Source organism: Bos taurus, chromosome 29 (assembly GCF_002263795.3).
Source record: "Bos taurus isolate L1 Dominette 01449 registration number 42190680 breed Hereford chromosome 29, ARS-UCD2.0, whole genome shotgun sequence".
NCBI classification, from domain to species: domain Eukaryota; kingdom Metazoa; phylum Chordata; class Mammalia; order Artiodactyla; family Bovidae; genus Bos; species Bos taurus.
Window position 1 is genome coordinate 41,015,962 of NC_037356.1, and position 27,082 is coordinate 41,043,043.

Below are 27,082 nucleotides of genomic sequence, written 5' to 3' on the forward strand. Positions count from 1 at the left end.
GTCAGGGAGGCAGCTGGCACGAAAATAGTTTATTATTGGGGGAGCCCCAGAGAGAGAAAGGGAGCAGGTGGGAAAGGGCCAGAATATGGGGACTCGGCCCTACTCGCTTCAGGAACTGGAGCAGATGGGGCGCTGTCGGACAGAGCCCGCAGAGGGCTCCGAGCTGCCCACGGTCTCTGGGGCAGGGGCAGAGCCAGAGGCAGCCAGGTTGGCCTCCGTCAGCAGAGCTGCATCTTCCCAGGAGCCTGAACCTGGGCCAGGGGAGAGAAAACCAAATTCTAAAGGGGAAATTCCAGACCAGGGGTCCCTGCCCCGCCCAAGGTAGCCTCCGCCCTGCCCACATGCCCCCTGGGGTCCTGCCGCACAGGGTCCCTCACCATCACTGGCCTCGGGCTCCAGCTCCTCCTCGCCACTCAGGGGCTGTTGTTCTGTTTTCTCCTCCTCGGACAGCTGGCCTTCTGCAGCCCCAGGGGGGACGGCAGAGGTTAGTCTGGAAGAGGCTGAAGGGGAGGACTGAGGAGGAGTCAGGAAGGGGGTCGGGCAGCTGCACTGTACCTGTCCCAGAGGGATCCGCGTGGCTCTCACCGTCCTCTGTAACAGGTGACAGCTGGGGGGACTCCTCCTGGCCTTGGGGCCCTGTGCCTCCAAAGGGGGTAGAGGATAGGGCAGGACTAGGGTGGCTGTGCCTGGATGGCAGTGCCAACTTCACCCCAATCCACCTTTCTCTTGACCTTTAGCTTAGTAGGTGAGCACCTAAAGCCTCATTCTGGATGGCACAGGAGCCCCCCCTCACCCAGCCCCCAGCTATCACCTCTACCTGGCTGATGGGCAGAGACCTTTCGCTGGATGTCCTTGCGGGAACGTTTTCGGTTTCGGATGTTTACCTGTGGAGGGGAAACTCCTGAGCAGCAAGGACTGCCTTCCCTCACCAGAGTGATTGGGCCCTTCCACCCCAGCGCCCAACACGCCCCGGCCCACTCCCCAAAGAAGAACCATGAAGGGGAGAGGAAGGGGTCCTTTGAGACCTGCAAAGAGAGGCGCTGTCGGGGCCAGATGCCCCCCCACACCCACTGCATGTAGCTGAAGAGCACAATGACGCTGAGGAAGGTGAAGTTGCTGGCGACACCAACGAAGGCGCAGGTCATCGGGAAGTTGTACAGCAGGTACCTGAAGCAGGGAGTAGGCAGGAGGGGAGTAGCAGCTACCAGGGAGTACCAGCCTTCTCATTTCCCAGAAGTAATTTCTAGGGCAATTCACCAGAGCTTGGCAAGAGCTGGTCTCCACCCTCTGCCTCCCACCCACTGAGCCAGTGGTTCAAGAGAGCATTTCTCCACTCTGACTGCACATGATCTCCCCCTGGGGTGCTTTCAGAAAGTCTGATGGCTGGGGACTTCCCTATCTAAGGTCCAATGGCTAATACTCCACTCCCAAAGCAGGGGGCCTGGGTTCGATCCCTGGTCAGGGAACAAGATCCCACAAGCTGCAACTGAAAGCTGCCACAGCCAAATAAATAAATGCTAAAAAAAAAAGTCTGGCAGCCAAATATGACCGTAACAAATCCTAGTCTTGAGGGTGGGGCCCAGGCATCGGTATTTTTCTAAAAGTTCCCCAGGCTCCTGATATGTGATGTGCAGCCAGGGCTGAGAACCTGTAGCCCAGGTAAAATCCATCACCTCTGCTTAGGACCCTCTTAAGGACAGCCCCAGGAGAGCTGCCCAGCCCACGTGGGCACTGCCTCACCTGAGCCCAGTGAAGTGGGCGTGGATGCGGAGGTAGGCTCCGTACATCTGGATGCGCTTGCTGTGGATCTCGATAATGGCTCCGGTGGTCGGCACGTACTGCGGGCAGGGGGGCGGTGGCGGCGGCACATCAGGCCAGGACCCTGCTGTCACTCGTACCAGCCCAGTCTGAGGCCTGCTTCCAGCCTCCACCGTGGTCCCTCCTGCCCAAGCCCGGAAGCTCCTCAGGTAAAATCCTGGGCTTGTGGGGAGGGCTGTCTCCTGTCCTCCTCCTCTCCTCTCCTTACCGAGTTCTCTCTGTATTCTGGGTATAGCTCCACCTCCAAGAGCTGCTTCTGCTCCGCAAAGCCAAACAGCAGGAGGCTCGAGAAGACCAGCGTGTCGAGCATCTGGAGCAGGCTTGAGCGGTAATGTAGCATCACCTGACAGGGCCAGGGAAGAGAGGCTGGGGACGGGCGCTCACCCTCAAAACCACTCCTGAACAGGGAGTAGAGGCTGGGCGTGGGTGCCTACCCTCAAAACCACCCCTGAGCAGGGTATGAAGGCGGCTTCTTCCTTAGGTCCCCTAGTCCCTTTCACTTCCGACCACGCCCCAAGTCTTGACCCCCTCATTGCAAAAGTTTGAAGGCATCCCTGCCCTGCCCTTCCCAACCATGTCTCTATTCCAATACAACAAAGTCTCCTCTTCTAAGAAAGCCTCCCAGGTGAAGCCCCACACCATGTGTCATCTACCTTTCCCCAGAATGGTTCTATAACCTAGACCAGTGTACCATCTATTCTGGTACACTGGAACCAGTACACGTGCCAGTGTACCATCTGAGGCTTTCTTCTGCCACGTGGACATTCAGGAATTTGCTTCACGAGACGGTTCTGTTGACAATTAAGAACGGAGTCTGGTCTGTCTGGCTCCAAAAAGCCCGTTTTCAGGGCGGCTCCACTCAAAGATGGATGTGCTCATCGGATGTCTGGCGGCAGGAGGAGGTGCTTATCTGGTAAACTGACACCTCTTGCTATGGTGTGTCTGTGTCTCAGACCTCAGAATGTTTTCTCCTGAAGCCCCACCCAGATACTCGGACATCTGTTATTCTCCACAACCTCCTGGACAGGCCACTGACACTCACGGAGCGTGAAGAGGTGGAGATGATTCGGCCGCCTCTGGTGTAGCATGAGATGGTGACCAAGAACATGCCCAAATCTTGATTCACAGGAGACTCTGGCAGCTCAAGTTCTAAGGTAACGCGGTACGGCTGTCCATACATCAGTACCTGCCCAAGGTGGACGGCATCTCTTTCAAAAAAATTTTTTAATTGCACTGTCCCTGTCCCACCTCCCGGCTACCCTTCCAAATACGATTCCCTCCGCTATCAAAACAGGCCTCTCAAATCTCCCTCTTCCCAAGAACCTGCTGCCCCCTTCTGGTAGCTGGATCCCTCCCACTTCTGAGGTCCTCAGTATCTACACTCCTGAATCACTCTGTTGGAGAAAAGTTGTGTCACATTTCTTTTCCAGAAGTGAACCGTCATGTTGCTAAGTGGGCCATCTGTGACTCAGGCCTCTTTGTCCCCATGAGGCCACCCCCTCGGGCCCAGCCTGCCTTCACTTACATTACTAATTAGCAGAGTGCCAGAAGCACTCACCATTTCCCTAGCCAGCTCTCCCACAGTAACTCTGTCCTTCTGGGCCCCTTACCTTGGTCCTGTTGGTAGAACCCTGAGACACAGTGGGAAGGCATCTTCACTGGTATTAACCTCAAAAGACTAAAGATTTGCCACCAAACATACCCTAGTTATTCCTGACCATTCCTATACTCCTCTAATCCTATATTCGACTATGCTTATCCTGTGCATGACCCCCTCAGGGTGATCCACAAGGATTCCAGGGGTGATGGTAAAGCTTTTGGTTTTAACCAAAGAGGGAATGGATTAAAAGAAAAAAAAATTTTTTTTAAAAAGAGTATCCTAAGCCTAATAGTGAGGGCTTCCCTGATGGATCAGATGGTAAAGAATCTGCCAACCGAGGTTCGATCCCTGGGTTGGGAAGATCCCCTGGAGAAGGGCATGGCAACCCACTCCAGTATTTGTGCCTGAAGAATCCCATGGACAGAGAAACCTGGTGGGCTACAGTCTACAGGGTTCCACAGGGTTGGACAAGACTGAAGTACCTTAGCACAAATGCACACAACCTTAATAGTGAAACATCTAGACTTATTGCTATGAAGGTACTTTGAGCATTTTATCCCTAGAGTAATAGGTGAAAATCCACTGATCAAAATCTTTCTTTATATACATTCTTATTTTCAGTCTGAATTATTATTTTTTAGCTTTTTGTTGTTCGTTTCTTTGACCACATTGTGAAGCATATGGGATCTTAGTTCCCCGACCAGGGATTGAACCCGCACCCCTTGCATTGGAAGTGCAGAGTCTTAACCCCTAAACCACCAGGGAAGTCCCTTCAGTCTGAATTGTCTTGAAAAAAATGGATCCCATGAGAGTCCTATCCCCATGTAGAGGTCAGGTGAATCTAAGCTGGTTGCTTCACTAAATTCTTTGAATCATTGAAACAGGTAGTTCTCTGGGTGAGCAGGAAGGACATGGGGAGTGACTGCCAGGTAGTGGGTATGAGTTTTTTTTCTGGGGTGATGAAAATGTCCTCAAATTGATTATGGTGACGGTTGCTCAGCCCTGAATATATTAAAAATGACTGAACTGTACATTTTGAATGGGTGACTTGTATACTACTCAAATTATATAGCAATGAAGATTTTTATGTATTTATTTAGAGTTGGCATCACCAAATCAATGGACATGAGTCTGAGTAAACTCCAGGAGTTGGTGATGGACAGGGAGGCCTGGCATGCAGCAGTCCATGGGGTTGCAGAGTTGGACATGACTGAGTGACTGAACTGAATTGATATATATATATATTTTTTTTTCTTTTTTCTTTTTAAGCCAGTAATTATGTCATCTCCTCCAAGGGTATCCAAAAATCGCTAATACCGGAATCTTGTGAAGGACTTCTGCTTTTACTCACATTTGTCTGCCTGACAGAAAACTCTCCTCCATTCCCACTTTGAGCCTCACCATCACCATAGTCTCCAGAAGACCTAATTCTTCACAAATGCTTCTGAAATGCAGGAACTGCATCTTTGCTACTTAATGCAATGTAGAGATTTCCGTCAATCCTGTCAGCTCTTTGAAGCAGGACAAAATCTACTTCTAAACAAGCTGTTACCCACAAAATAGACCCATTATTTCACTCACTCATTCAAAAATGTTCACCAGAAATCAATGAAATGATCAACCTGCTTTACTTATTGGGGAACTTGGGCCTCACCCTTCATCCTTCCATTCCTTCCTCATCCAGCAGCCTGGTACCCGATGGTTTTAGGCTCCCTGGATCACCAACCATTACGATCTACAACAGGAAGCCACATAACAGCACGCACCATCCCAGGTGTAGATGTACGGTGGCCTTGTTTCTACTCCCCTCTCAATATATTCCATTTATTACTTTATTGAGCCACAAAAACAGATTGAACCAATGTTTTCACAGAATATTCTATAGTACTCTCCACATTACTTTCCTGAATAGCAGAACTAAACAGATAATCCTCTGTCTCACAAGGCCCAACACTCCACGCCACTACTTTCTTTTTTGACCATGCTGTGCAACTTGCAGGATCTTAGTTCCTGAACCAGAATTGAACCAGGACCCTCGGCAGTGAAAGTGCAGAGTCCTAACCACTGGACTGCCAGGAAATTCTCCACTTCACCACTTTGAAATCCCCATTTGGGATCCACTCATCCCACCTGGTAAGTTTTCTGGACAGTGGTACTCTGGTGGTCCACTGGAAGATATCACAAGATACACAGTCTTCCGGGTTATTTGCATTGTCAACCCCAAGGGGTCCAAAACTCTACAGCTTACATTCCTCCCTTCAGAATGACCGTTTATTCTATCCTCCATATTTTCTATCTTCAGGTCAGTATTCTCCTGAGTACAATTTTTCAAAAATCATTTTCAAATGATTTTTAAACTTTTAGTCTGCCCATTGATAATTTCTCATTATGCTGCTGACAAGTCAAAATCCTCTGGTGACCAGAAACACTGTTGATCCTCCAAAGTCCTTCTGAAGTGTTCTGGGATCCTACCCTTTTGCAGAGCTTCCACCAACTTGCCTAATAAAGGATGCATTCCCACCTTGCATTTCTCAGGGCTTTCAGGTTTATTAAAGATATACTGGCATTTGGCCAGTCCTCTGGCACAGTACCCTTTGTAATGGAAGGTTACGTATATCTCTCAGTTGTGTCATAATTAATAACATACTTTCAAAACTCTTGGGTGGATTCTATCCTAGTTCAGTGAGATAGCTGGTTTCTTTAAGTTCATTTAGATCTAAAACACCCCTTATCTAGTAGATATGGCCTGGCTGAAACAATTTAAGGAGGAAAGAAGAAGCCATTCAATTCATTTGGACTTCAGTTTTTCTTTAACCTCCCTTTCCTTGAAAGCTTTCCTTTCAGTCTCTCTTACTCAGTCCCTGGTACCTAGGTCTTTCCCAAGTGTTCTTGTTTCAAGTCATCAAAGCACTAATGAAACCTCTGTTCAGCTCCCATACTCACCCGATCACGTCCACCCTTAGCCAGTGTGACATTGGCAACAGGGAAGGAGCAGAGTAAGGAGGTGGAGGATTCGCAGTCCGTCCTAAATGAGAATGAGGATGATATTCTGCTAAGTTATAGTCTGTCTTACTTATCCACACAGCTCCTGGGCCCTTGGGACTCCCTTTCCCGTCCCCCATCCTTTCTTCCAGAACAGGCATCCTTCTCTGTTACAGAGAGATGGAGAAGAAGTGCAGCCAGGAGATTCAAGACACTAGAATGAGTCTTTTAAATTCTCTTCCTGCTACTTGTGTTTATTTCTTCTCATTAAGGTAGACATTCTTAAATGGGAACCTATGGACACTTAGTTGAATAGTTTCAGACTTAAGTGTTTCTAAAGACTTACTTGGGAAGCTGATAAAAATGCAGATTCCTAAAAAAATAAAACAGATTCCTGGGTACCACCTCTCTAGATTCTGATTCCAGAGTTCTGATCTGGGCCCTAGTTCAAGAAAATTCCTCCAAAGGGACCCACAGATGATCTTTACTCTTAAACCCTTTACTCACAAACCCTTCCAATTGTAGGCAAAATTGCACATGGGCATGTATCAGTAAGTAGGTTCTTATGACAGGAAGGGCCATAGCTTTCATAAGATCCATGCCTCCTAAAAATTTAAGCAGCTGTGCCTTAGAAATTATGGCTCATGACCAGGGATTCAGGACATGGAAAGAAAAAAAAACAACAACTTTGGACCATTGTTAATAGCAACTCTTGATTGGTCCTGTAGTCATTTTTAAAAGAAGGGGAGAAAATTTGGCAGGATCTGTAAAATGGGAAGGAACTGAGGACTCAGATAAGTAGGACTCTCGGAGTTTATGAACCCAGACACCTTGTTGTTTTCATAAGCTCTGTTGCAGCAGACAAATAGGAGTGGGAAGAAGTAATGTGAAAGGCAAATACCGCTTTCCTCATATCTTCTTTACTGAAGGCCAGATTAGTTCTGAGATGACTTGAGAGGTTGGGTTAGCTCAAAAGTCTACAGTAGCCCTGAGAGAGATCTGATCCAGCCTAAATTGAACTGACCCTCATAGTGACAGTCTAGGAGAGGGCTTTTTTTGTTTTTTTAAACCAGATTTCAGTTAACCAGAGACAGGACTAGGACCCTAGAGCCCTACCAGCCCAGACCTGCCCCAACCTTGGGCTATAAATCAATACAAGTGCACTAGGCTCAAGTGTCCTCGTCTGTAAGTAAGAGGGTTGTCCTCAACAAGTGCCAACGGTGCTCGCAGCAATTCTCTCACAGGATTCCTCTACTTCGATAGAAGACCCTTCTCACCTGTAGTGGAAATGCACGGGGCTGAGGTGGCTGACTGTCGGCATATAGGAATAGTAGAAGGAGCCATAGAGGAAGACAGACACCCAGAGCAGGAGGAGGATGGTACAGAAGAACACTCCAAACTGCAGTAGCAGCTTGCGGGCACGGCCTGCCATGACGTGGCCCATCTCCTGGGCCCACAGTAAGGCAGGTACTGGTGGGTCATTGACCATGACGGGGAGTGCAGGGGGTCTGGCCCCGGGTTCAGGCTTTGGGTTCCTAGGTGCTTTGCCACCTGGACGCCACTCCTGGCCATGGGACGAAGCAGCTGGTGGTTCCTGGAAAAAGACCGAGAAGGGGAAAGAATGGCTCGTTTCACGCGGGAGGTGAAGACAAAAAGGACACACTGACCAGAAAGCCTTTGAGGAACCAGAGACAGCAAGACATAGCAAAGCCTTTGTTTTATATGGCTTTTCTCCAACTGATTGTGTTTCTCAGCCAATTATCCCTTCCCTTCCTCCACCGAGCTTTCTCACCACCCCCCTGTGCTAGAGTTCCTCAGTTGAACCCATCCTCGGGTCACCTGATTCTAGGACAGGCCACTTTGATGGTCATTCATAGAAACATATTACATACAGAGGATGAACGCCTTAAAATTCTTCTAAGGCGGACTTATGCACACGATTCCACACTGCGAGGTGGCTGCACGGATAGTTCGCGACCTGCCTAAGGTCGCACAGCTGGACTCAAAGCCAGCAACCTCACCGCAGCCACTATTGCTTCCCAAGTTGCTTCTCTCCTCCTCGAGCTGCGCTCGCTCCCAGACAAGACCGCGCCAGGCAGGGTGTCCTGCGGCCAACGGCCGCTCCCCGCCAGACCCCTCCGGTTCGGTGACGGGCACGGCGCCCGGAGTCCCCACGCAACCGCACCACCATAGAAACCATCCAGCCCGCAGCCGCGGCTCCGCAGACTCACCAGCCACGCGCGCTGCCAGGGCAACGGCGAGAAGGCTCTTCCGCCTCCCAGGGAAGTCCCGCCCCCTTCCGCCGGCCGCCTCTGTAGCGCAGGGGAGCGGGGTTCGTCCGGGGCGGGGCCCAGCGCAGGGGGCGGGGCCTTCTAGGAGGCCAGGTTCCCACCTCCAAGCGCCGGCTCTCTCCCTCCCCGTGGTCCGTTGCCCCCTCCCCTTTTGGTAACCAAAACCAAAGCGGATAGGCATCTCCCTCTAGGCTACAAGATATGCTCCAGGAAATGCTATGAGTCAGCAGCATCCCTCCCAGCCAGCCCCTTGAGGCCGCAATCGCGGCACTCCGCCTACACCTTCATTATCATTTAACCCCAAAATGGGGGAGAAGCGGGCGTCTAACAGGCGCTGATTTTTATTGCGCACATCTCCTTGGGCTTCCAAGGCAGAGAGCATTCACCCCGAGAACGTTGCAATCTGCAGGTACCTGGGAATTTTGCGTGATGCCCCGGCGGGCTGGCTGGCACCTGCTGACAAGAGTGGTAGCATTTCAGGCCCGTGACTTGTCTCCAGCTTTAAAGACGCGTCATCGACCTCCTGCGACCCTAACCAGACTTTTTCTCTGAGTTCCCACAGCGCATTATCTAGACTAGGTCTTGGTGGGTGGCTCTTTCTATTTTGTATGTGTCTATTCACCCTAAACAAGATTCCTCGGAGGGTAGGGTCAGTGTTGCGCACATCTTTGCACTCCCCACAGCACCACGCACAACGCTGCAGACGTAAGAGGCAATCTCTCAAACCAACACACACACACACACACACACACACACACACACACGCATCCAGTAAGCCCATCTATTTCCAGAAACACCCACCGACTCTCCCCTACCTCTTCTTTGTCGGATTCTTTGATCTGGTCTCTGCATGCCTCTTTTTCCCCAGCTTCTTCTCTTTGGTCTGCCATTTCTTCAGACATCCTTCTGATGGACCTTGCTGCCCTTGGATTTTCCACTTGTAGCTAGAACGTTAAGTGGTGATCTAGAAGCTGAAACCTGTAGCTCATCACATTTTCCTGGATATGGGGAATGGAGGGTCCCTGGAAGAGAAACGAAGATTCAGGTGCTAAATGCTGTGTCAGAGTAGAGGGAGGAGGGATGGAGGGGGCGACTGGCCAGCTGATGTCAGAATTTCAAATGAGCAGGGTCTCACGCAGTCTGTACTGACTTCACTGCAGGGGCTGTCACAGGTCCAGACCACCCCATTTGAGGGGGGTGTCTGCCTGGGGCTCAGCTACTTCCAGCTCCTTTGGGGAGGGCTCTAGCCCAGACTCTGGATGCCTGCTATGGGGAAGGGCAGGCAGTGAGACAGTAACAGTGGGGGTGTGCACAGGGGCTGCAGGCAGCAGCCAGGCTCCCCCACTGGCCAGACAGTTGGTATATGCCAGGATCTGAGCTGCTCCTTCTAGCATCCTTCATCCTTCAGGTATCAGCTAGTGCTGGAGCTGCAGAAACAGGGACCAGCCCTCCACTGGCCTCTGACCTGACCCTCTCCAGTGGCCTTCTCTGTATTAGCTGCCTCTGCTGCTGCGTCAGATACTCTCAGCTGCAACTCCCTGCAAGGTGGGGGCACCCATCTCAGGCAGAAGGTTTTGGTGCACCCCACTGATCAGATTCCCCAGGACTGTCGCTGCCTGTGGCCTCAGGTGAGTAAGGAGCATCCGGCTTTTCTCCCTTTGGGGCTCAAGGGGGCAGGTGGGGGTTATGTGCCCTCCTCATTAGGGCGGGGCTCTTTATAGTTGTGGTTTTCAGAGCTGGGAACACATAGCTTGAGGGCTGTAAAGCCTGCAGTCATCCATATGTTTAATGATCTGAAGCCCAGCCCTTGTACGAGTTTGGGAGCATCTCACTTCACTTCTCTATTTCCTTAGCTGAGGAACTGGGAGATGGGAAAGGCCAGGGAGGTTGGGGATAAGAGAGGAGTAAAATATTAGGGCATATGACCCAGCCTTGCAATGGTTGATGAGGCGTAATGGGGGAAGGGACCTTCAGCTGAGATTGTGCAGGGCCCTCTAGCACGCTCTGAGCTGTCTCTTTCCTCCAGGATGAAAGGGGAGACCCCTGTGAACAGCACTATGAGTATTGGGCAAGCCCGCAAGATGGTGGAACAGCTTAAGATTGAAGCCAGCTTGTGCCGGATAAAGGTGGGTGGGGCCCTGGATCCCATTAGTTGGAAGGCTGTACCTAGGTACCCAAACCTGAGGCTAAGAGAGGCTTTCTTTCACTGACTCCTTAAGATCATGGAAGGAGTCTTGGCGTCTGTAAGGAAAGCTGGCTCCAGGTCTCTGTGGGTGCTGAGGGAAGACTGTCTTACGAAGTCCTAAAGATCGCAAAAGATAATCTGTTTGGGGAAGGAGGCTGCAGCCCCCTTCGGGATTTCTGGCTAACAATTCCCCTCCTGGCTGTGCCCCAGGTGTCCAAGGCAGCAGCAGACCTGATGACTTACTGTGATGCCCACGCCTGTGAGGATCCCCTCATCACCCCTGTGCCCACTTCGGAGAACCCCTTCCGGGAGAAGAAATTCTTCTGTGCTCTCCTCTGAGCTGCCCTGTTCCTCTTCACAACTCTTCACCTTTCCCTCTCCCGGGCCCTTCCTTATTTATGTCAGTAACTGTCGTGAGCCCCCGAGGATTCCTGCATCCCACCCCTAGCCCTTGCCCAACCCTGTGAGGTTATCTGAAGCCCAAGCCCTCCCTCACCTGTCTGCTGATTCCATTTCCTTGCCCACTGTGGCAGACCCAAAGCAGCCTGTGACTCGGGGCACCCGTAGCTCCACCCACAGAAGGGCTGTCAGACTCTGTCAGCGTCCCGCCGGCTTCCCTCTGTGACCTGCTCAGACAATGGAGAGAGGGATGGGCTGGGTGCTTGCTCTCAGTCTCACCTTGAAGCTATTGGGAGGCTAAAGCCATGTGAAGAATAAAGTCATCCCGAGTCTCAGAGGACAGCTCCGGTGTTACCGTTCTTGGGGGGAGAGGCTCATCAGTCAATAGATTCGGTGGTGGGTGCGATAGGTAGAAAAGCTTGCCATAACTAGGGAACGGGGCCAGTCAAAGCGCGTTAGACATTCTCTAGGATCAGAGATCCGTCGGGTTAGAGGGGATGGAGAGCAAAAGGGTCTCAAGTGGAAGAACTGTTACAAACAGGCACTCAGAGGCTACAGAGAGCACTCCTACACGTACACAAGAACGCAATGAAGACAAATGAAAAAGAAAACAGACCGAACCGGGTGAACTTAGGAAGGGATTCCCGAGGGAAGTCGAAGACAGGAGGTACCCAGCGAGAGGGGAGGAGCTCAATTCCAGTTCCTGAGGAGGGGCCGGTTTTACTTCTAAGATGGCTGCGCCCACAGCAGGCCCCCTCCAAGATGGCCGCCGCCATGGGGCCCGCGCCAATACGGCGGCCGCACGTCACAGCGTTGCACCGTACAGGGCTTCTCCGCTGGGCCCATACTTAAAATGGCGGCCCCAGGCATCCAGCGGTCTCAATATGGTCCCTTCCGTGCTCATCTGTCTCAAAATGGCTGCCTGTGTCCGCGCCAACTCGATACCTACTTCTCCCCAACCCGGAGGCTGGACGCCGACGTCCACCCGATCCGGGTGAAGGCACACGGGCGGCTATAACCAAGGATCTTGGGACAAGGGAATCCCAGCAAGCACGCCGATATAGTAGGCGCCGGTCGCGTGCATCTTATGAGGATCTAGGTCCCTACAGCTTGCCTAATGGAAGCTGCTTCGGAGCGGAAACACAAGTGTGACGACAATTCCCGCACTGTTCGGTTTGGGGGTGCTGTTCCTTGGTTGGCTCTCGTTCTCCCTAGGAGTTGGATAAGCCCTAAGTTGTTCAGTTTTGGCTTCCTGGTAGAACTGGGGCTTGTTATTCTCCCACTTCCCATTCAGGCCCACTCTGTCACATCCGCTAGGATTAATGTCCCCGCCCCTGGTTCGCTTACCACCCCTCGTAGTGGTCCAGCCAGCAAGCTGCCCGGTCAGAGGCTTGTCTCACGAGCGCCTCCTGGGCTCAGCCTTGGCAGAGGCTTATAAAGCCCCAGAATACTTTTTCTAGCAGCCTTTTCTTTCCAAGGGAAGGAAAGACATACGGAGGTGAGACCAAGGCCAAGGCAGAGAAGGTAGTAGTCTCAGGATGTCTGCTTCTCGTGGATTAAGATTCCCCACCCCCCATTCAGGAATACATCCTTTCCGGGGGGGAAACCTAGATCAGCTCATGCTGTGTCCTGGGATACACTTAGGGGTAGGAGCTGCTTTGCAGTAGGCGTGGGTGACCTATATTAGAGAAAGCATATCACCCCCAGCTTCCTTACACTGTCACACAGAAGACAAGCACGGGGAGAATAGAGAGGAAACCAAGGGAATAACTTAGATTCCTGTGCATGTCTCCACAGTCTACAGGGGTACCCTGTGAACTTGGGGAGCTGCTGCTGAATCCCTGATCCCTAATAGGCCCTGGAGATATTTAATTCCCTCATCCTAGAGCGGAAGAAACGAGAAAGTAACCTGGTCTCCCTCCTGAAGTGGGGACCTACCCAGATTCTGTTCTGGAACCTGTTTAGTTCTTGTGCTGTGCTTAGTCGCTCAGTTGTGTCCGACTCTTTGTGACTCCACGGACTGTAGCCCACCAGGCCCCTCTGTCCATGGAGATTCTCCAGGCAAGAATATTGGAGTGGGTTGCCATTCCCTCTTCCAAGCGATCTCCCTAACCCAGGGATAGAACCCAGGTCTGCCGCATTGCAGGCGGATTCTTTATCATCTGAGCCACCAGGGAATCCCGCTTAGTTCTTAGTGCCTGTTGAAAACTCCTCGAAGGATCAAGTTTTTTTTAATTTCTGCATCCTGTCAGTGTCTGGCATATAGCAGGCATTTAAATATCTAACAAAATGGCAAGCAGGGCATAAAACAATCTCTCTTTTCCTGTTATCACAGTGTTGGGCAAATTCCAGAAGAGTAAGTGAAAATTTCCACATCAGCTCACACTTCATAAAAAATCAGGAGTACTCAAAAAATGTACTTGATGTTTGTTTGTTGTTGTTGTTGTTGTTTTTTAAAAGCAGCCTCTGCTCAGTTCTACATACTGGATTTTCATAACTCATCAGATTAGATGTGAATGTCTGCAGCCCTAGTTAGGGAAAGGGTGGGGGTGATTAGAGGTTAATAGAGACAAGGCATAAGCTATAAATAACCACTTAAAATGAGTAGCTATAACACTGAGTGACTTTAAGCATCCTAGAGAATGGGCAGACACTGAGATCAAGGATAGCCTTTGGACTCGAAGCTATAAGCCTCTAGGGTGAGAATCTGTGTCATGTCCAAAGGGAGGCGTTACAGCAGTTTATTATCATCATTACTTCAAAACCCTACATGTCATAAGCCTGTGGTATCCCAGCCTTAGTAAGTCCCTGACCATTAGAAATTACAATCAAGGTCAGTTCCATGCTAGTGACACAAATGCTTTTTGCTAGTGACACAAATGTTTTTGTCAGTTAAAGTTACCTCTCATTCTACTAATTCACTAGGAAAGATCTCCATCAAACATCTTCTGCTGAATAAGTAGGCTCTTCCTTTTAAGTGGTAATTTGTTGTTTAGTCGCTGTCATGTCTGACTCTTTTCGACTGTGGATTGTAGTCCACCAGGCTCCTCTGTCCATGGGATTTCCCAAACAAGAATACTAGAGTGGGTTGCCATTTCCTTCTCCAGGAGATCTTCTGGACCCATGGACTGAACCCGCGGTTCCTGCATTGGCAGGCAGATTCTTCACCACTGAGCCACCAAGGCTTCCCTAAGTGGTAATTACTCACAAATAAACTTATGTGGCCCCTAAATGGACAACCCTACATTTAACCTCACACATTCAACTGGTTTTCGTATACACCAAATACACAGAAGTCATGAGTTATAACTTATTTTCTTCTACACCAATTGTTCAAACTCTTAGTAAAAGCAAGCACTTAAGTAAGCCAACAAACCCTGAGTGAAGGTGTGGCTGGTTCCCCAGTGAAAGCATGGTAGAATGGAAGGGAAAAATTGCTCTGAAAGAGGAAAGCCACCCTTAGCTGGAACCCAGTACAGCTTAAGGAGCAGCATCAGACATAAGGAAAGCCCCCAATGACACACTCTACCCAGTCAGTGCAGCCACAGAAGAGAAGGTGAATTCAATCCAAATGGTTATTTATTCTAAAACTGGTAGCTACCGTGCCTACATTTTTGCCAGAATGTTGTAATGAGAACAGGGGAGGAGAAAGTTACAGATGTAAACAATGACACAGTTACATTTTTTTAAAACGGTAAAACCCTTTTTTTACTGGCCACTTCCAAGAATGCTTTACAGGTTGTGCAAAAACATTTACAGGCTCCATGTGGTGGTTGTTTTTCTCACAAGCTTTTCCACCTACAACAGACGTCTGATAAAACACTAAACAAGTCTTCTAAGGAAAACAAGGCTAGGGATCCCTCCTGTTAATCCACATTTCCCCCCTTAACATTGTTTTTTTTTTTTTTTCCCATAATAAAAAGACAGACACAAACAAAACCCAGACATCTACTGTTGTTGCGAGTGATCTCTTGGACTAAACTGACAAGGACGTGGCAGTTTCACTCTCCACCCACCTAGAAAGAGCTTTTTATGAAAAGATGACTTTCCAGTGTCAAAAGTGAACAGCAAGTACCCCCCGCCCCCCAAAAAAACCCAAAGCGGCTTAAATTCTGTCCTTCCCCCTCCCCGCCCTGAGGGCCTAGCATCCCCACACCGTGCTGTAGATTATAAAAAGATGCTATTTGCTGCAGAACTAAACATTTGAATAGGGCTGGCAGTTTCTGCCAGAGAGTCCATTTTCTGTTATAATCTTGCCCTCCCTAAGGGGAATCTCTTTGGGCTCCAGTTTTTATCTCCTTGCCCTGACACTATAAGCACTAAAGCTTTCTCGAACACTCCCCTTAATGGTAATAAAAAGTGGGTTACAGAAAACTTCAGGCAATCACTTCACCCACTGCCACACACAAACCCACAGAAGCAGCAGGTGTCCGAAGAAAGAGAGGATGTCACGGTGAGCAAGCAAACATATTGCCTACCAGCACCCATTCCAGCCTCTGGGTCAGAGGTCCTGGTGGAGCAGAAGGGTGTCCTAGACAGGTGATTAGAGGGCCAGAACCAGAGCCTGTGCACCCTCCTGGGCACGGCAGTAACCGTGGGAGAGGGAAAGGAGATCGAATCTCAGCACAAAATTTTCAGCAGAGGACTGCCCAGGTAAGGAAGTGGAAGTGAAGTGTTTTCTGGTAGCACAACCTGGGAGTCCCCTCCCAGGAAGTACAGCAATGTGAGGTGTTCGCTGAGTAAGCTCTTGGCTGATGCAATGCTGAGCAGGAAGGTGAATGAAAACTGAAGCTCAGTATCCAAAGAGCATTCCCCCATCCCACCCATATTCTTGAACCAGCGACCTGAAGCTGTCAAGAACTAGGAGGGTGTCGGTAAAGTTACTATCCCAACTGAAGTCTCTTGGCTAGATGTCTCTCTGGGCCACGCAGGGAAGATGCCCCAGGAGGAATCCTGTTGCCACAAGTCGGGAAAGGGTGCTCCTGTGCATGCACACGCTCACATTCACGCTCTTCCCAAGTTCCGGCAGCCCCACTGAGCTGCCTCCCACCCCCCCCACCCTCCCCTTTTCTAGTCACTCTCTACCTGTGTATCAAAAAAGCCAGCACGGCCCTGGCCCTCCACACTGTATAAAATAGTCGCTATTCTCAGCACCTGGGCCCAGTAGCCCACACCACAGGATTCACCTATATACATATCCTGCTGCAGTGAAAAGAATCCTGCTTCGTTTCTGTGTGAGCTGAAACCCTGAGAAACGTTCCTTCTCTAGAACTAGAAGAGGACAGATTCTCTAACAGAGATGATTTCAGAGACTTCCCGCCTGTCTCAGCCTTGGAAGACAAGAGAGCAGAGACCGGCAGATCACCATCTTCAGACTGGGGGCTGTAATCCCAACTCTTCTTCCAGATTTTATGGAAATCCATAAACGGGTACAGAGAGGCTACAAACTATTCTACTCTCCAGTCACCAACAGTCCCCATGCCTCCCTGGCCTGGGGATCCTATATAATAGAACCACCCAATTGGTAGCTTGGCCTTGGCCGAACAGCACAGAGGCACAGGCACGTGGAGATAGGGACACTATGGCCTCCCAGCCCACCGGACCAGATATCCCGAGAGGGAAAGGTCGGTAAAGAAAATACAAACGGTTAGTTGGTGCAAGTGATTGATAAGAGCCAATCGTTTATTTTCACTGCCCCAGTCACAAGCTTGCCCTCTGCCCCGCTCCTGCCTGCTGCGGAGAGTGGGCACCCTCGAACGCTTCCCACCCTCTCCGCATCACCTCACCATCACTCTCCCTTACTCAGCTGCCAGTCCAGCTGCCTTAGAATATCAGAAGGGTGACATATTCAGTTCTTTCCTGTCCGACTGCAGGGTATATAGGACAGGCAGCCCTAAGTGCTGCTTTCTGAGCAAATGTTTTTTTTTTTGATTACAAATATCTAACTAGGTTTGAAATGTTTTATAGAATAAGACAATATTCTTTTCAACAAACTTTAAAAAAAATGTACAGTTTTGTTGTTTGTTTCCACCTCCCCCCTCCCCCACCCCTGCTTGCGCACCCTCCCCCCACCGCCCCTCCCCGGCAGCTCAGCCCCACCCCGACAGCCCCTGTTTTCCTTGGTTGTGTTTTGAGGGGTGCTTGGCACCCCCAGAGATTCAGCTTCGTGGCTGACAGGCGACAATGGCAGGGGCTTCACCGATACCCTTGGTAACCGTAGTAGTTCCTGTAGTATCGGTCTCTGTCCTGGGGATGGTGGTAGTAGTAATTCTGCCACTAGAAGAGAGGGGAGACCCTGTCACGTGGAGCCACATCGGGCTGAGGACAGAGAGGCACAATACTCCTCCCCCTGTCCTGCCCGCCCCTTCATCTCTCCATTCCCAGATAATACTTACATCCCGGGTATACTGGTGTCTGTAATAGTCTCTGTATCTGTTGTACTCATAATCTCGCCCATAGAATCGATCGTAGTCTCCCCTGTACCGATCGTAGAAGTTACGGTAACCCTGAGAAAAGGAGAGAGGAGTGAAGATGCATGGGTCTGTAGCATCACAATCCACTGCTATCCCCCATCTTAAATGAGATATATCTTTGCTTCGTATTATATACAGGTTTCATCTTCCCAGGATAAATTCTGCCAGATGAACAAATTAAACAGGCAAAACCCTAAGCCCTGAGGAAACAGCCCAAACCACTCTGCTCCCCAAAGCCAACAGGAATGGCTGTCACGGCCCAGAGGGAGGAGCAGAAGGAGAGCTGCACTCACCCCTCTGTTTCCAGACTGCCCCCAGCACTGCTGCCCGTAGGCCCGGTTGTCGTAGCCTCGGCGCTGCCCGCCCACTGGAAGAGAAATGGAGAGCGCGCTCAGACAGCTGGCATGGGGTCCTGGCTCCACATCTGAGTGGAAATCAAAAAGTCGGAGCCAAAGGCAATTCTGGGGGAATAGGAGGCCTGCTTCTGTCAGGCTCACACAATGTTAATTAAAGCACCAGCCAGGATCTTTTAAAAAGTCTGAGGGGGGAAGGCAGAGGAATAGAGACATAAGAAAAACTAAGCCACCTTGGTTTCACTTTTTGAAGCTCCCCAATTCCTGCAAAACATTTAAGATGGCAAAGGACACATGGCAGAGTTAGAAACACGAGTGAAACTGCCACTCGTGGAGGTGCAGACTTTCAGCCCTGGAAGCGATCTTGGGTATCATGCAGCCCAAACCCATTTTACACAACTGAACAAAGTCTAAATGTCAAGCTCTTCCAAAGCAGGAACTGCTTGTATTTCCAGGGCCTAGCACATAGCAAACACTCAAAAAATTTTTTGCTGACTTACACTTAAAATTACACACACACACACACACACACACACACACTTGAATGCACACTGTGGGAAGGGGATCAAGGGAGTTAATTGACAAAACTAGATAATTGAGAGAGGAAATTAATTCCACTAATAAGCTAACTTACTTCATAATCCCCCAAATTACTGAATAATGCATTCACTTTCTGATCTACATAGCTGGGTTGACCCAGTAGACAAAGAAAAGAAGAATCCTGCACAAATCCTTCAGATAAACTACAAGCGTGAAGGGGGAATCCATATGTAAAAATGAAAACTGATAAATGTGCAGGTTCAAGCACTGCTCTTCAAGGAAACAAATACTTTTGTTGAAAAATAACTACCTTTTGTTTCGATTATGGGAAAAGCACAAGAAGCTAGGAGTAAAGGACACAGGAAGAAATAAGCTCCATAAAGGGATGTCCTTAATGTTGGTGGCCCGATGTGGTTGCCTGGCCTTTCCTGTGGGTCCAGCTGCACTTCACACAGAGAACAGACTGAGGCTAGGGCTGGCAGGTCCCCAGGACTTACCGTAGCCTTGGCCTCGGCTTCGGTTCTGCCGGTTACGCTTGTTTCGATTGTTCCGGCGGTTTGTCCGCTTCTCAGAGGGGGGCAGCAGCTTCCTTGCCTCCTCCTTGTATTTAGTGACAATGGGCTGAGCTTCCTCCTTCTCCAGCTCCCCATATGTCACCTCATCCATATAGTCGCATTTTTCAGGCAGAGAGAAGTTGGCTACAAGCGTAAGAGAGAAGCTCTGTGAGCCTCCAACTGCAAAAACGGGTAATATCTCATAACGAAAACTCCACTACAGCAAGAACAAGATTTTCTAAGCCTCATCTATAAATGCACAAAAATGTGCTCGGTTCACTCTACAAGTTTCTCGCTAACTGCAGCAGCCCCAGGCAAAGGGCTATCTGCAAACTGTAGATTTACAAGTTCTCAAGTGATCCATAATAAATTAAGAGTGAACTGGGTTAAGGTTCCTTATCAGGACAGAAGCAGGCAGCCAGAGGGTAAAAGTAACTGAGAAAGTTTTGGTGTAGTTAGATAAGAAATACACTTTTAAAAGAGACTCAAGAAGAAACTGACCCAAGCCTGAAGGCACTTACTCATCCATTTGAGGAGAACAGGAAGCAAGAGTACAGGGGTCTCACTAACCACCTGTGTGGGATGGGCCAGCACCAGTCTCTGGACATCAAGTTCAGAGGCTGAGTCCCCGTGGAACTCAGTTCAATGAGGTGCTCTTGATTGATAAGTGAATCCAATTAGCCCTTAGTTTCATAAAACTGAACTAAATTCCTCCAAGTGCCCCCAAATGAGTTATGGACTGGTCTAGTTCATTCTGAGTAAACTTGAGCTCTTTAGTGTGAAACCAGCTCCCACGCCCAGGCATTATCAGAATTCAAAGAGCCAATAGCTGACGGCTCTGGGTGGGATGCCAGGAGCTGAAGGCAGCATGGGGAAAGACCAAACTCAGAGGTGAAGAGCAGAACTCCAGCTCAATAAAGAAGGTTAATATTGCCTTCCAGGGAACCTTGCTGTAAGGCTTTATACGGCACATACCAAAAATCAACACCAACAAACAACAAAAGTAAAAAACAAAACAAGCCTAATGTGATATAGAAATCAAAACATACTGTTGAGATCATTCACTCCAACCTCTACCATTTCCATCTGAACCATCAGAATGTTCCATCTCTAGAATATAAATTCAATGAAGGCAGAGCTTCATTTCATTCATTCTTTCCCTAGGTCTAGAACTGTACTGGACAAATAGCAGACACTCCTAAGTATTCACTGAATGAATAACTGACTCACTCTGCCTTGGGTTTTGATTATCCTGTGACCTATCACCTTTTTTTTTTTTTTTTGTATTTTATCAGAATGAATCAAGGGGTTATTGCTTCACCATTCATTCTGCTCATTCATTAATCCACAAGTGATCACATTCATTAATTTATTCCTCAGATTCATACTTTACACATGTGAAGAATGCTCCAGGTGCTAAGAGGCCCTAGGGAGGTGTGCATGGACCAAGGCCAGGATCTCTAACTCGTAGAGGTTAGCCCACCTTTCATCTCCAGCATTATAGACTCAGGCACATCATCTCCCTCCACTTCCTTCCTCAGCTCCAGCCTCTTCTTCCAGTCCTCCTCATTAGGGACAACCACCACCACTTTCCGGGAGAAAGTCTTAAACAGTAACAGCTTCCGCCGTTGGCCAGAGTTGTACACATTACACTAGGGACAGGAGAAGTAATAGATGTTTTAGGAGTAAAAGTTAAATTCAACCAACACTTACTGAGAATCCTTCACAAGTGAGGCACTAGATTAAGAGGACTATTTATACAGTCTCTGAATTCTTCAAAAGCTACATGTTATCCTGTTTTACCCAACACGAAACTTGAGAGTCAGAGAGACCAAGACTTGTCCAAGGTCACAGACCTAGTAAGTGGTGGAGTCATGAATCCAAAGCTAGAACACTCGATCACCTCTATAGTGTGTTTTACAGCCTGGGTCCAAATGCTCTCTTGTAAAAACACTGAGAAGTGTATCTCTCAATCCAAAAAAACATTACAACCATAATTCTTGGTTATAACTAGGTAACCTGATTCTGTTCCTTAATTTAGTCTTTATATATGCACCTTATTTTGACTCTGAACAATTTTATCAAATACCAAAATCAAATGGATACCAAATCTTTTATCTTTGGGAATATTGTTAAATTAGATTTCTTTTGAATTTCTGAACAATACCTGATCAAGAATGAAGTTCCTCTTTGTCCGGGAAGCAATCTGGACCAGCTTACTAAGGCACTGGGAGGCTTGCTGAACTAAAAGGTCTCGGCTTTTGGGATCCATCTCTGGCTCCTCGAGCCCCTTCATCTGATGAGTTTAAGAGGAAGAGAAACACAAGAAATTACAAAGTAAGTTAAAGCCCAAGAGTCACTGGTAAACGCCACCAATGCCACCATATCGGTTCACTGCCATTCCTTAGAGCTGTGAATGCTGTCCATTTCCTACAGGACTTATTTCCAGTCTCAATCTGGATATACCTGAAACACCCCAGGCTTTACCAGCTTTCAGAAATCTGATAACACAGCAAAGGAAAAGAAAACAAAAAACCAAAAACTCATTTCTTTATTTGTGGGGCCCCTGATCTCAGACACCTGAAAGATTCAACTCCATTGGGAAAAGATTATATAAGTTTCTTAGTATTTAAAAGCAAACACCAGAGTGATTTATCCCCTCCCACCAACTCACCCTCATTTGATTGAGCACAGTCTCAGCTCCCAGGACATTGTATCTTTTCTCAGGGTTTTCTTTTGCATATTTCAGTGCCCACTGGGTCTTTCCAGATGCAGGGAGTCCCACCATCAGAATCACCTGCAAGTAAACAGAACCAGGAATGCTATAAAAACAACCAACCAACCTGAGGGGAATGTTTACAAAGCCCAACTTCAGAACATCCTCCCCAGCTCCCAGTTGGGCAAAGCTTGAGCAGAAAAGTGACCAACCAAGCATGAGCACCAAGGTTCTGCACCCTCTCTGGCATACCTCACACTCCTCTATGGTCTTGGGAGGGACTGCAGTGCGCACGCGCTCCTCAACAGGCACGGCATGAATGAACACAAACTCTTCTGGTGGTGGGAAGAAGGGCTCCTCCTTCTGACCAAAATTTAATTCTACAACACAATTTTTGCAGAGGACGTGGGGTAGAAGGGCCCGATCTGCTAGGGATTCCTTGCTGATACGGAATGCCACACCGAGGTCTTCTCCATTCTTGGAAAAGGAAAGTTCTACTTCTTCGGCCTCAAAATTCTACAACAAAAGACAAGAGCATTTATGGGCACACAGGCCTTGTAGTTGATTAATCTCGCAGTTCAATCTTTTTCCCCCAACTTCAATTGCTACACAACTATGCAAGCAACGCATCAACTGCAGAAGAGACGCAGCTGATGGGAAGCAAAGGATTTCCAGGGCCCTCCATCCACTCTTTGCTACAAACCCACAACTTTCAGGAGCACTTACAGCAAAGCATCCAATGACATCATTCTCCCCAAAAGTCTGGCCAAATTCCTCAAACTGCCCATTCTCTGCCTTGAGTCCTCGTCCATCAAAACCATAAGAGAATTCATCCTCACCTAGAAAAATCAGCAAATTAGTTTACCTACACTCAAACTTCCCACAGAGCAGCAAACACAAACATGATTAAGTTAAAGGTAACTTTACCAAGCTGTGGATGCGAAAAATCAACAGACCATCCAACTCGAAGGAGAGAAACCTCTGTGCAGCCTTCTTTCATTGGGAGATTCTGGGTTACCTGGACAAGTCAGAAAAGGAACTTTTCGGATACTCTGACCAACTCAAGCAAAGTCTGAGTTATGAAAACAAAATTTTGATACAAACCAAAAACAACTATCACAACTCAGCGTCAGAAAAACAACCGTCAATGAACGTAAACCAAAGTCATGAGGGTTAATTCCTTGGTTACTAGAGCTAAGGTCATCTTTCAAGTATGGTACCTTTCTCTGATAAAATACTGGTGGCTGCAAGTCCAGTATAGAGTAGTTTAATGACTAATTTAATAAATGAATGGTCCTAATGGTAGTGTACACACTACCTTGGCCTCAAAGCAGACTTTCCCCTTTGTCACTCCATAAGTACTTCTGGCCCCAGACCAAAGGGTGGGGAACTTCTCTGAGAAAAGTGGCTGTCCTCCATAGCGGTCTTTGCTGACTTGAAAATGGAGATCGGAGGTATCTGTTAAGAAAGAAGCAATCTTTTTACTCCAATGGAACACAAAGGTACCCAGTTCTCAAGCATGGATACAAAATCTAAATCTCTTAAAAGCTGCAGGCCAGGAAGTTTTTAATCCCCAAAATCTCTTTTGATTGGTTAAAAACCCCAATCTGTCTGCCTTATACATACACGTGTCCAGGTTCACAAGAGTGTGATCCTCTTCCTCGTCTTTCACCTCTTCTTCTGGGGGTGGTGGAGACTTTGAGCTACATGTATGAGAGAAAAGCAAATATAATGTAACCAAAGTCCTTTAATTCGAGAGGTGTCTGCATGACTTTAGGTCTGTTAAACTACCAGTGAATATACAATTCCAGCAGGCAGCTTCTTTCAGCAAATGAGAAAAGGGCAATGGAAGCATTCAGGGTAGATTCGATCAAAGACTTAGGCCTATAAGAACCTATTCCATTTTTAATCCACCCCCTTTCTCCAGACTCTCCAGTCAACCTCAGGTATACCAAAATTGGAGCAGAGACTGCCTTCAATGAAAGGGACTGTTTCCCTCACCGGCTGTGGTAGGCCTCCTCTCGGAATTCATAGTAAGCTCGGCCATGTTCATCCTTCTCATCCCGCTGTCTCTTTACCCCCCGCCGCTCACCATCTGAGCCTGCTGGTTTTGACTTTTCACTATCTTGGTCATCTCCTACAAAAATGAGGGAAAGAAAATCAGCAGTTTTCATACTGGAGTGTAGAATAAGCTCAGAACCAACAGAAACTAAAGGAGGACTGGCATATCTGTCTAATCAGAAGAGCCAGGTTATCCCCACTGCATCCACAGAATGTTTTATTTCCAAAGATTATTTTTCTGTCATTGGATGGATTATTTTTTTTTTAAAAAAAGGACATTATGGGCTAATTTCAGTCAAAAAGTATACTGAAAGTTAGCCAATTTTTGCATTCTAAATTTATCTGCTTAAATCAGGTCAAACTTGCAGATTTTCCCACTTACATGACATAAAAGAAACATGCCATAAGTTTTTAAAAAACTTCATTGCTTAACTTTGATTCTTGACTATCAGATTTGGATTTAAGCTAGAGACTTAATATATATTTTTCAACACTTTCCCAGTGTTGTGGTACAGAAGCCTCATTTTGTTTCTTTCTTTCTTTTTTGAAGAGTTTGACTTTCCAGCTTTAAAATGCACAGCCATACACAGCTTTACTTACATAGCAAATGAACTCTGGCACTTTATACAGAGCTCTTACCATAGATTTTTACTGAAACTTGCAAGAACAAACCATTAAGTCACAAGAGAGCCATAAATAATACTGCATCTTTACCTCACATAATTTGGGGCAGAAAGGTGTTGTCATATATTTAGTAACATTCTTTACAAGAGAAAAAAAAAAACAACAGAATTTTTCCTTGGACTTCTGTGGTTTGCAACACTAACACTAAAGGTTTTTTTGTAATAACCTCTCTAAAGAAGTTCTTTATCTCTCGAGCTTTTTTACCTGCTCTTTGGGGGTACACATTAAGATAAAGATTATGTAATGGGATTTTTGTTCCAGGACATAGTACAAGCTGCAAGTTGCATGCGACTGTTGTAGAATGGGTTCCAACTATACCATCATACCCAGCAGCAGCCTAAAAACTGCATTATAAAAGGAACTAAAAAGCAAGCCACTTCATAGTAAGAATGGGAAGCAGCTCTAGTTTTCCTCCCACTCTGACAGATAGTTATGGATCAGCTGTAATCATCCAATCACTTCAAAGGAAGTGAGGAAGGTCACTAACTCCCTGGGGCACCTCTATACATTCTCTTCCACAAGGTTATTCAATGGACCCACCAACACCCCAATCATTTCAATTCAGGAAATCAGGGACCCAAAATGTAAAAGGCTAGCTAAGTGTATAGTAAACATACAAATTTGCCCTTCGATATCCACTCAAATGAAAGATTAAATTTTAATCATAATTCAGGCAAGGTAAAACCCCTAGCCAAGTAACGTTAGCTAACTTATTCTAAATGTTCTAGATTAAGATGTTCTCTTTCGTAGTTAACCATTAAACTCGACACCCTCACACTGCAAGCTACTTGAAGCAAGCTACTGCTGCAAAAGCAGGAACAAGGTTAGATTTCCAGATTTTCGGCGTAGCTCAAACTCTAGTAATGAGCTTTTGATGGGGCGAACTCTTGACGAACTTAGCTTATTGCTTAATTTTATGGCGAAAAAGTAAACAGTCCGGTGGCCCAAAGGCCGAAGCCTCCAACAGTCGGTCTGGCTGTCCATGTAATCAACAATTCCTCAGCACATTCCCGGTTTAGGAAAAGATAACCAGCACCGCGGGAGGCTGCTCCAACAGGTAGCTCGTAAGCAGTTCGCATGGGAAACCGCTTTATTTCCATTCACTACCACCAAGTAAGCAATCAAGTTAGGAAGGAACCTCCCTCCTGCAAAGAGTGGGGCCACCAGAGGTAGAGAAACCCTCCGGAAAGGAGGAGAGAGGACGAAAACCACCTCCCCTGGGGAGTCCCGGCAAACGGCGATGGGAATCTGGACCCCGCGGTGCAGGGCTCGGTGCTGGGTCAGGGGCGCACCCGGCAGGTTGGAGCCCGGCTCCGCTGCCAGCTCCTCACCCTGTTCCTCTGCGGCCTTGTCACCCGGCGCCTCGGATCCCGGCGTCTCGTCCCCGCTCCGCTCCTCCGGTTCATCTTCCTCCCCCTTGCCGGTGCCCTGCTCTTCGCCACCGTTTACCCCACCTGACTCGGCTGTGGCCTCCTCCGCCGCTTTCTCGGAAGCATCGGGCTCCGCCTCGGCCTCCACGGCTGCCGCCTCTGGGGGCTCCGGCGGCGGCTGCGCGGCCTGGCCCGAGGCCTGGGCAGGGGGTGGCTCTTCGTCCTCGTCCTCAAGCAGCGCCTCCTCGTCCTCCTCCTCCTCCTCTTCGTCCTCCTCCTCGTCCCCACCCGGGCCGCCGCCCGACGCGGCCACAGGCCGAGGCTCCGCCTTGCAGGCCCCGCCGGGCCCGGCCCCGCCACCGCCGGCCTCGTCCTCGAGCATCTCAGCGTCCAGCGCCTCCTGCAGCCGCTGCGCCAGATCCACTTTGAGGCCGCGCGAGTCCAAGCCGCGCCGCTGCAGCTCCGACCGCAGCTCGGTCACTTTCAGCCGCTTCACCTCCATCGCCGCCGCCTCCTCCGCCTCCCGCCACCTCCTCCCCTGCGAACCGTCGACCGAGCCCGACTGCGCAGGCGCCGCCTCCGCCTCACGCGCCAGCACGGAGCCCGCGAGAGCGAGCGCACGCACGCACGCACGCAGGCAGGCAGGCTGGCAGGCGGCGGGCAGCGCGCAGCCTCCGCTACGTAGTGTTTATTTATCGCTCTTCCTCCCTCCCCCTTTCGGCCCCCGGAGCCCAAAACAACGCAGCGGGAAGCTGCTTCCTCTCCAGCCGACCATCGGCTTCTCTGCCGCGGGCGGGCGGGCGGGCGGGCGCGCGCCCAGGACGACGGACTTCCCTCCGTTTACCTCCCGCCCCTCTCACCCCCTGGGCCAATCGCCGCCGGCGGCTTCACGGCGCAGCCGCACCGGAGCCGGAGTCGGGGAAAGGCTGGCTTCGGCCCAAGTGCCTCGTCGCAACGAGGCGTGTGCGTACCCCACTCTCCGTACTTCCAGCCGGGGCTGCGCAGCCGCCTGGCGCTCCTTCGCCACACGCGCCTCCCACTCCGTCACCCCCCCCC

General features: G+C 49.1%; 3 protein-coding genes across 20 annotated transcripts; 1 reads left to right on the plus strand and 2 right to left on the minus strand.

Annotated features, from left to right (window-relative positions):
• Window positions 1-8: 8 nt before the first annotated feature.
• Window positions 9-12,687, minus strand: BSCL2 (BSCL2 lipid droplet biogenesis associated, seipin). 18 transcript variants are annotated; one of them, XM_059882869.1, is made up of 13 exons: window positions 12,623-12,687; window positions 11,373-11,502; window positions 9,507-9,713; window positions 7,678-7,994; window positions 6,362-6,443; window positions 2,861-3,004; window positions 2,027-2,161; window positions 1,741-1,838; window positions 1,026-1,167; window positions 817-884; window positions 556-644; window positions 378-458; window positions 9-251 (listed from the first exon to the last, which is right to left on the minus strand). In XM_059882869.1, the coding sequence occupies exons 3-13, from the start codon at window positions 9,591-9,593 to the stop codon at window positions 109-111; spliced, it is 1,386 nt and encodes a 461-aa protein (XP_059738852.1). In that variant the 5' UTR covers window positions 9,594-9,713; window positions 11,373-11,502; window positions 12,623-12,687; the 3' UTR covers window positions 9-108. The 18 variants fall into 18 exon arrangements, with proteins under 18 accessions (XP_059738852.1, XP_059738856.1, XP_059738851.1 ...); XM_059882873.1 differs by having other exon boundaries at window positions 12,225-12,687; XM_059882868.1 differs by lacking the exons at window positions 11,373-11,502; window positions 12,623-12,687 and adding exons at window positions 11,555-11,703; window positions 11,947-11,973.
• On the plus strand, window positions 8,994-11,607 carry GNG3 (G protein subunit gamma 3). Its single transcript, NM_174073.2, is given in 4 exon segments — window positions 8,994-9,100; window positions 10,100-10,319; window positions 10,718-10,817; window positions 11,087-11,607. Coding segments are annotated over 2 exon segments (228 nt in total). The 5' UTR covers window positions 8,994-9,100; window positions 10,100-10,319; window position 10,718; the 3' UTR covers window positions 11,216-11,607.
• Window positions 12,688-16,922: 4,235 nt separating the features above from the next.
• Window positions 16,923-26,528, minus strand: HNRNPUL2 (heterogeneous nuclear ribonucleoprotein U like 2). The gene is made up of 14 exons (NM_001206245.2): window positions 25,988-26,528; window positions 23,913-24,048; window positions 23,538-23,614; window positions 23,230-23,369; window positions 22,839-22,929; window positions 22,638-22,750; window positions 22,164-22,427; window positions 21,870-21,992; window positions 21,363-21,491; window positions 20,679-20,847; window positions 19,139-19,339; window positions 18,042-18,115; window positions 17,671-17,781; window positions 16,923-17,551 (listed from the first exon to the last, which is right to left on the minus strand). Exons 1-14 carry the CDS (start codon window positions 26,526-26,528, stop codon window positions 17,471-17,473), a joined length of 2,250 nt encoding a protein of 749 aa, NP_001193174.1. The 3' UTR covers window positions 16,923-17,470.
• Window positions 26,529-27,082: the final 554 nt, after the last annotated feature.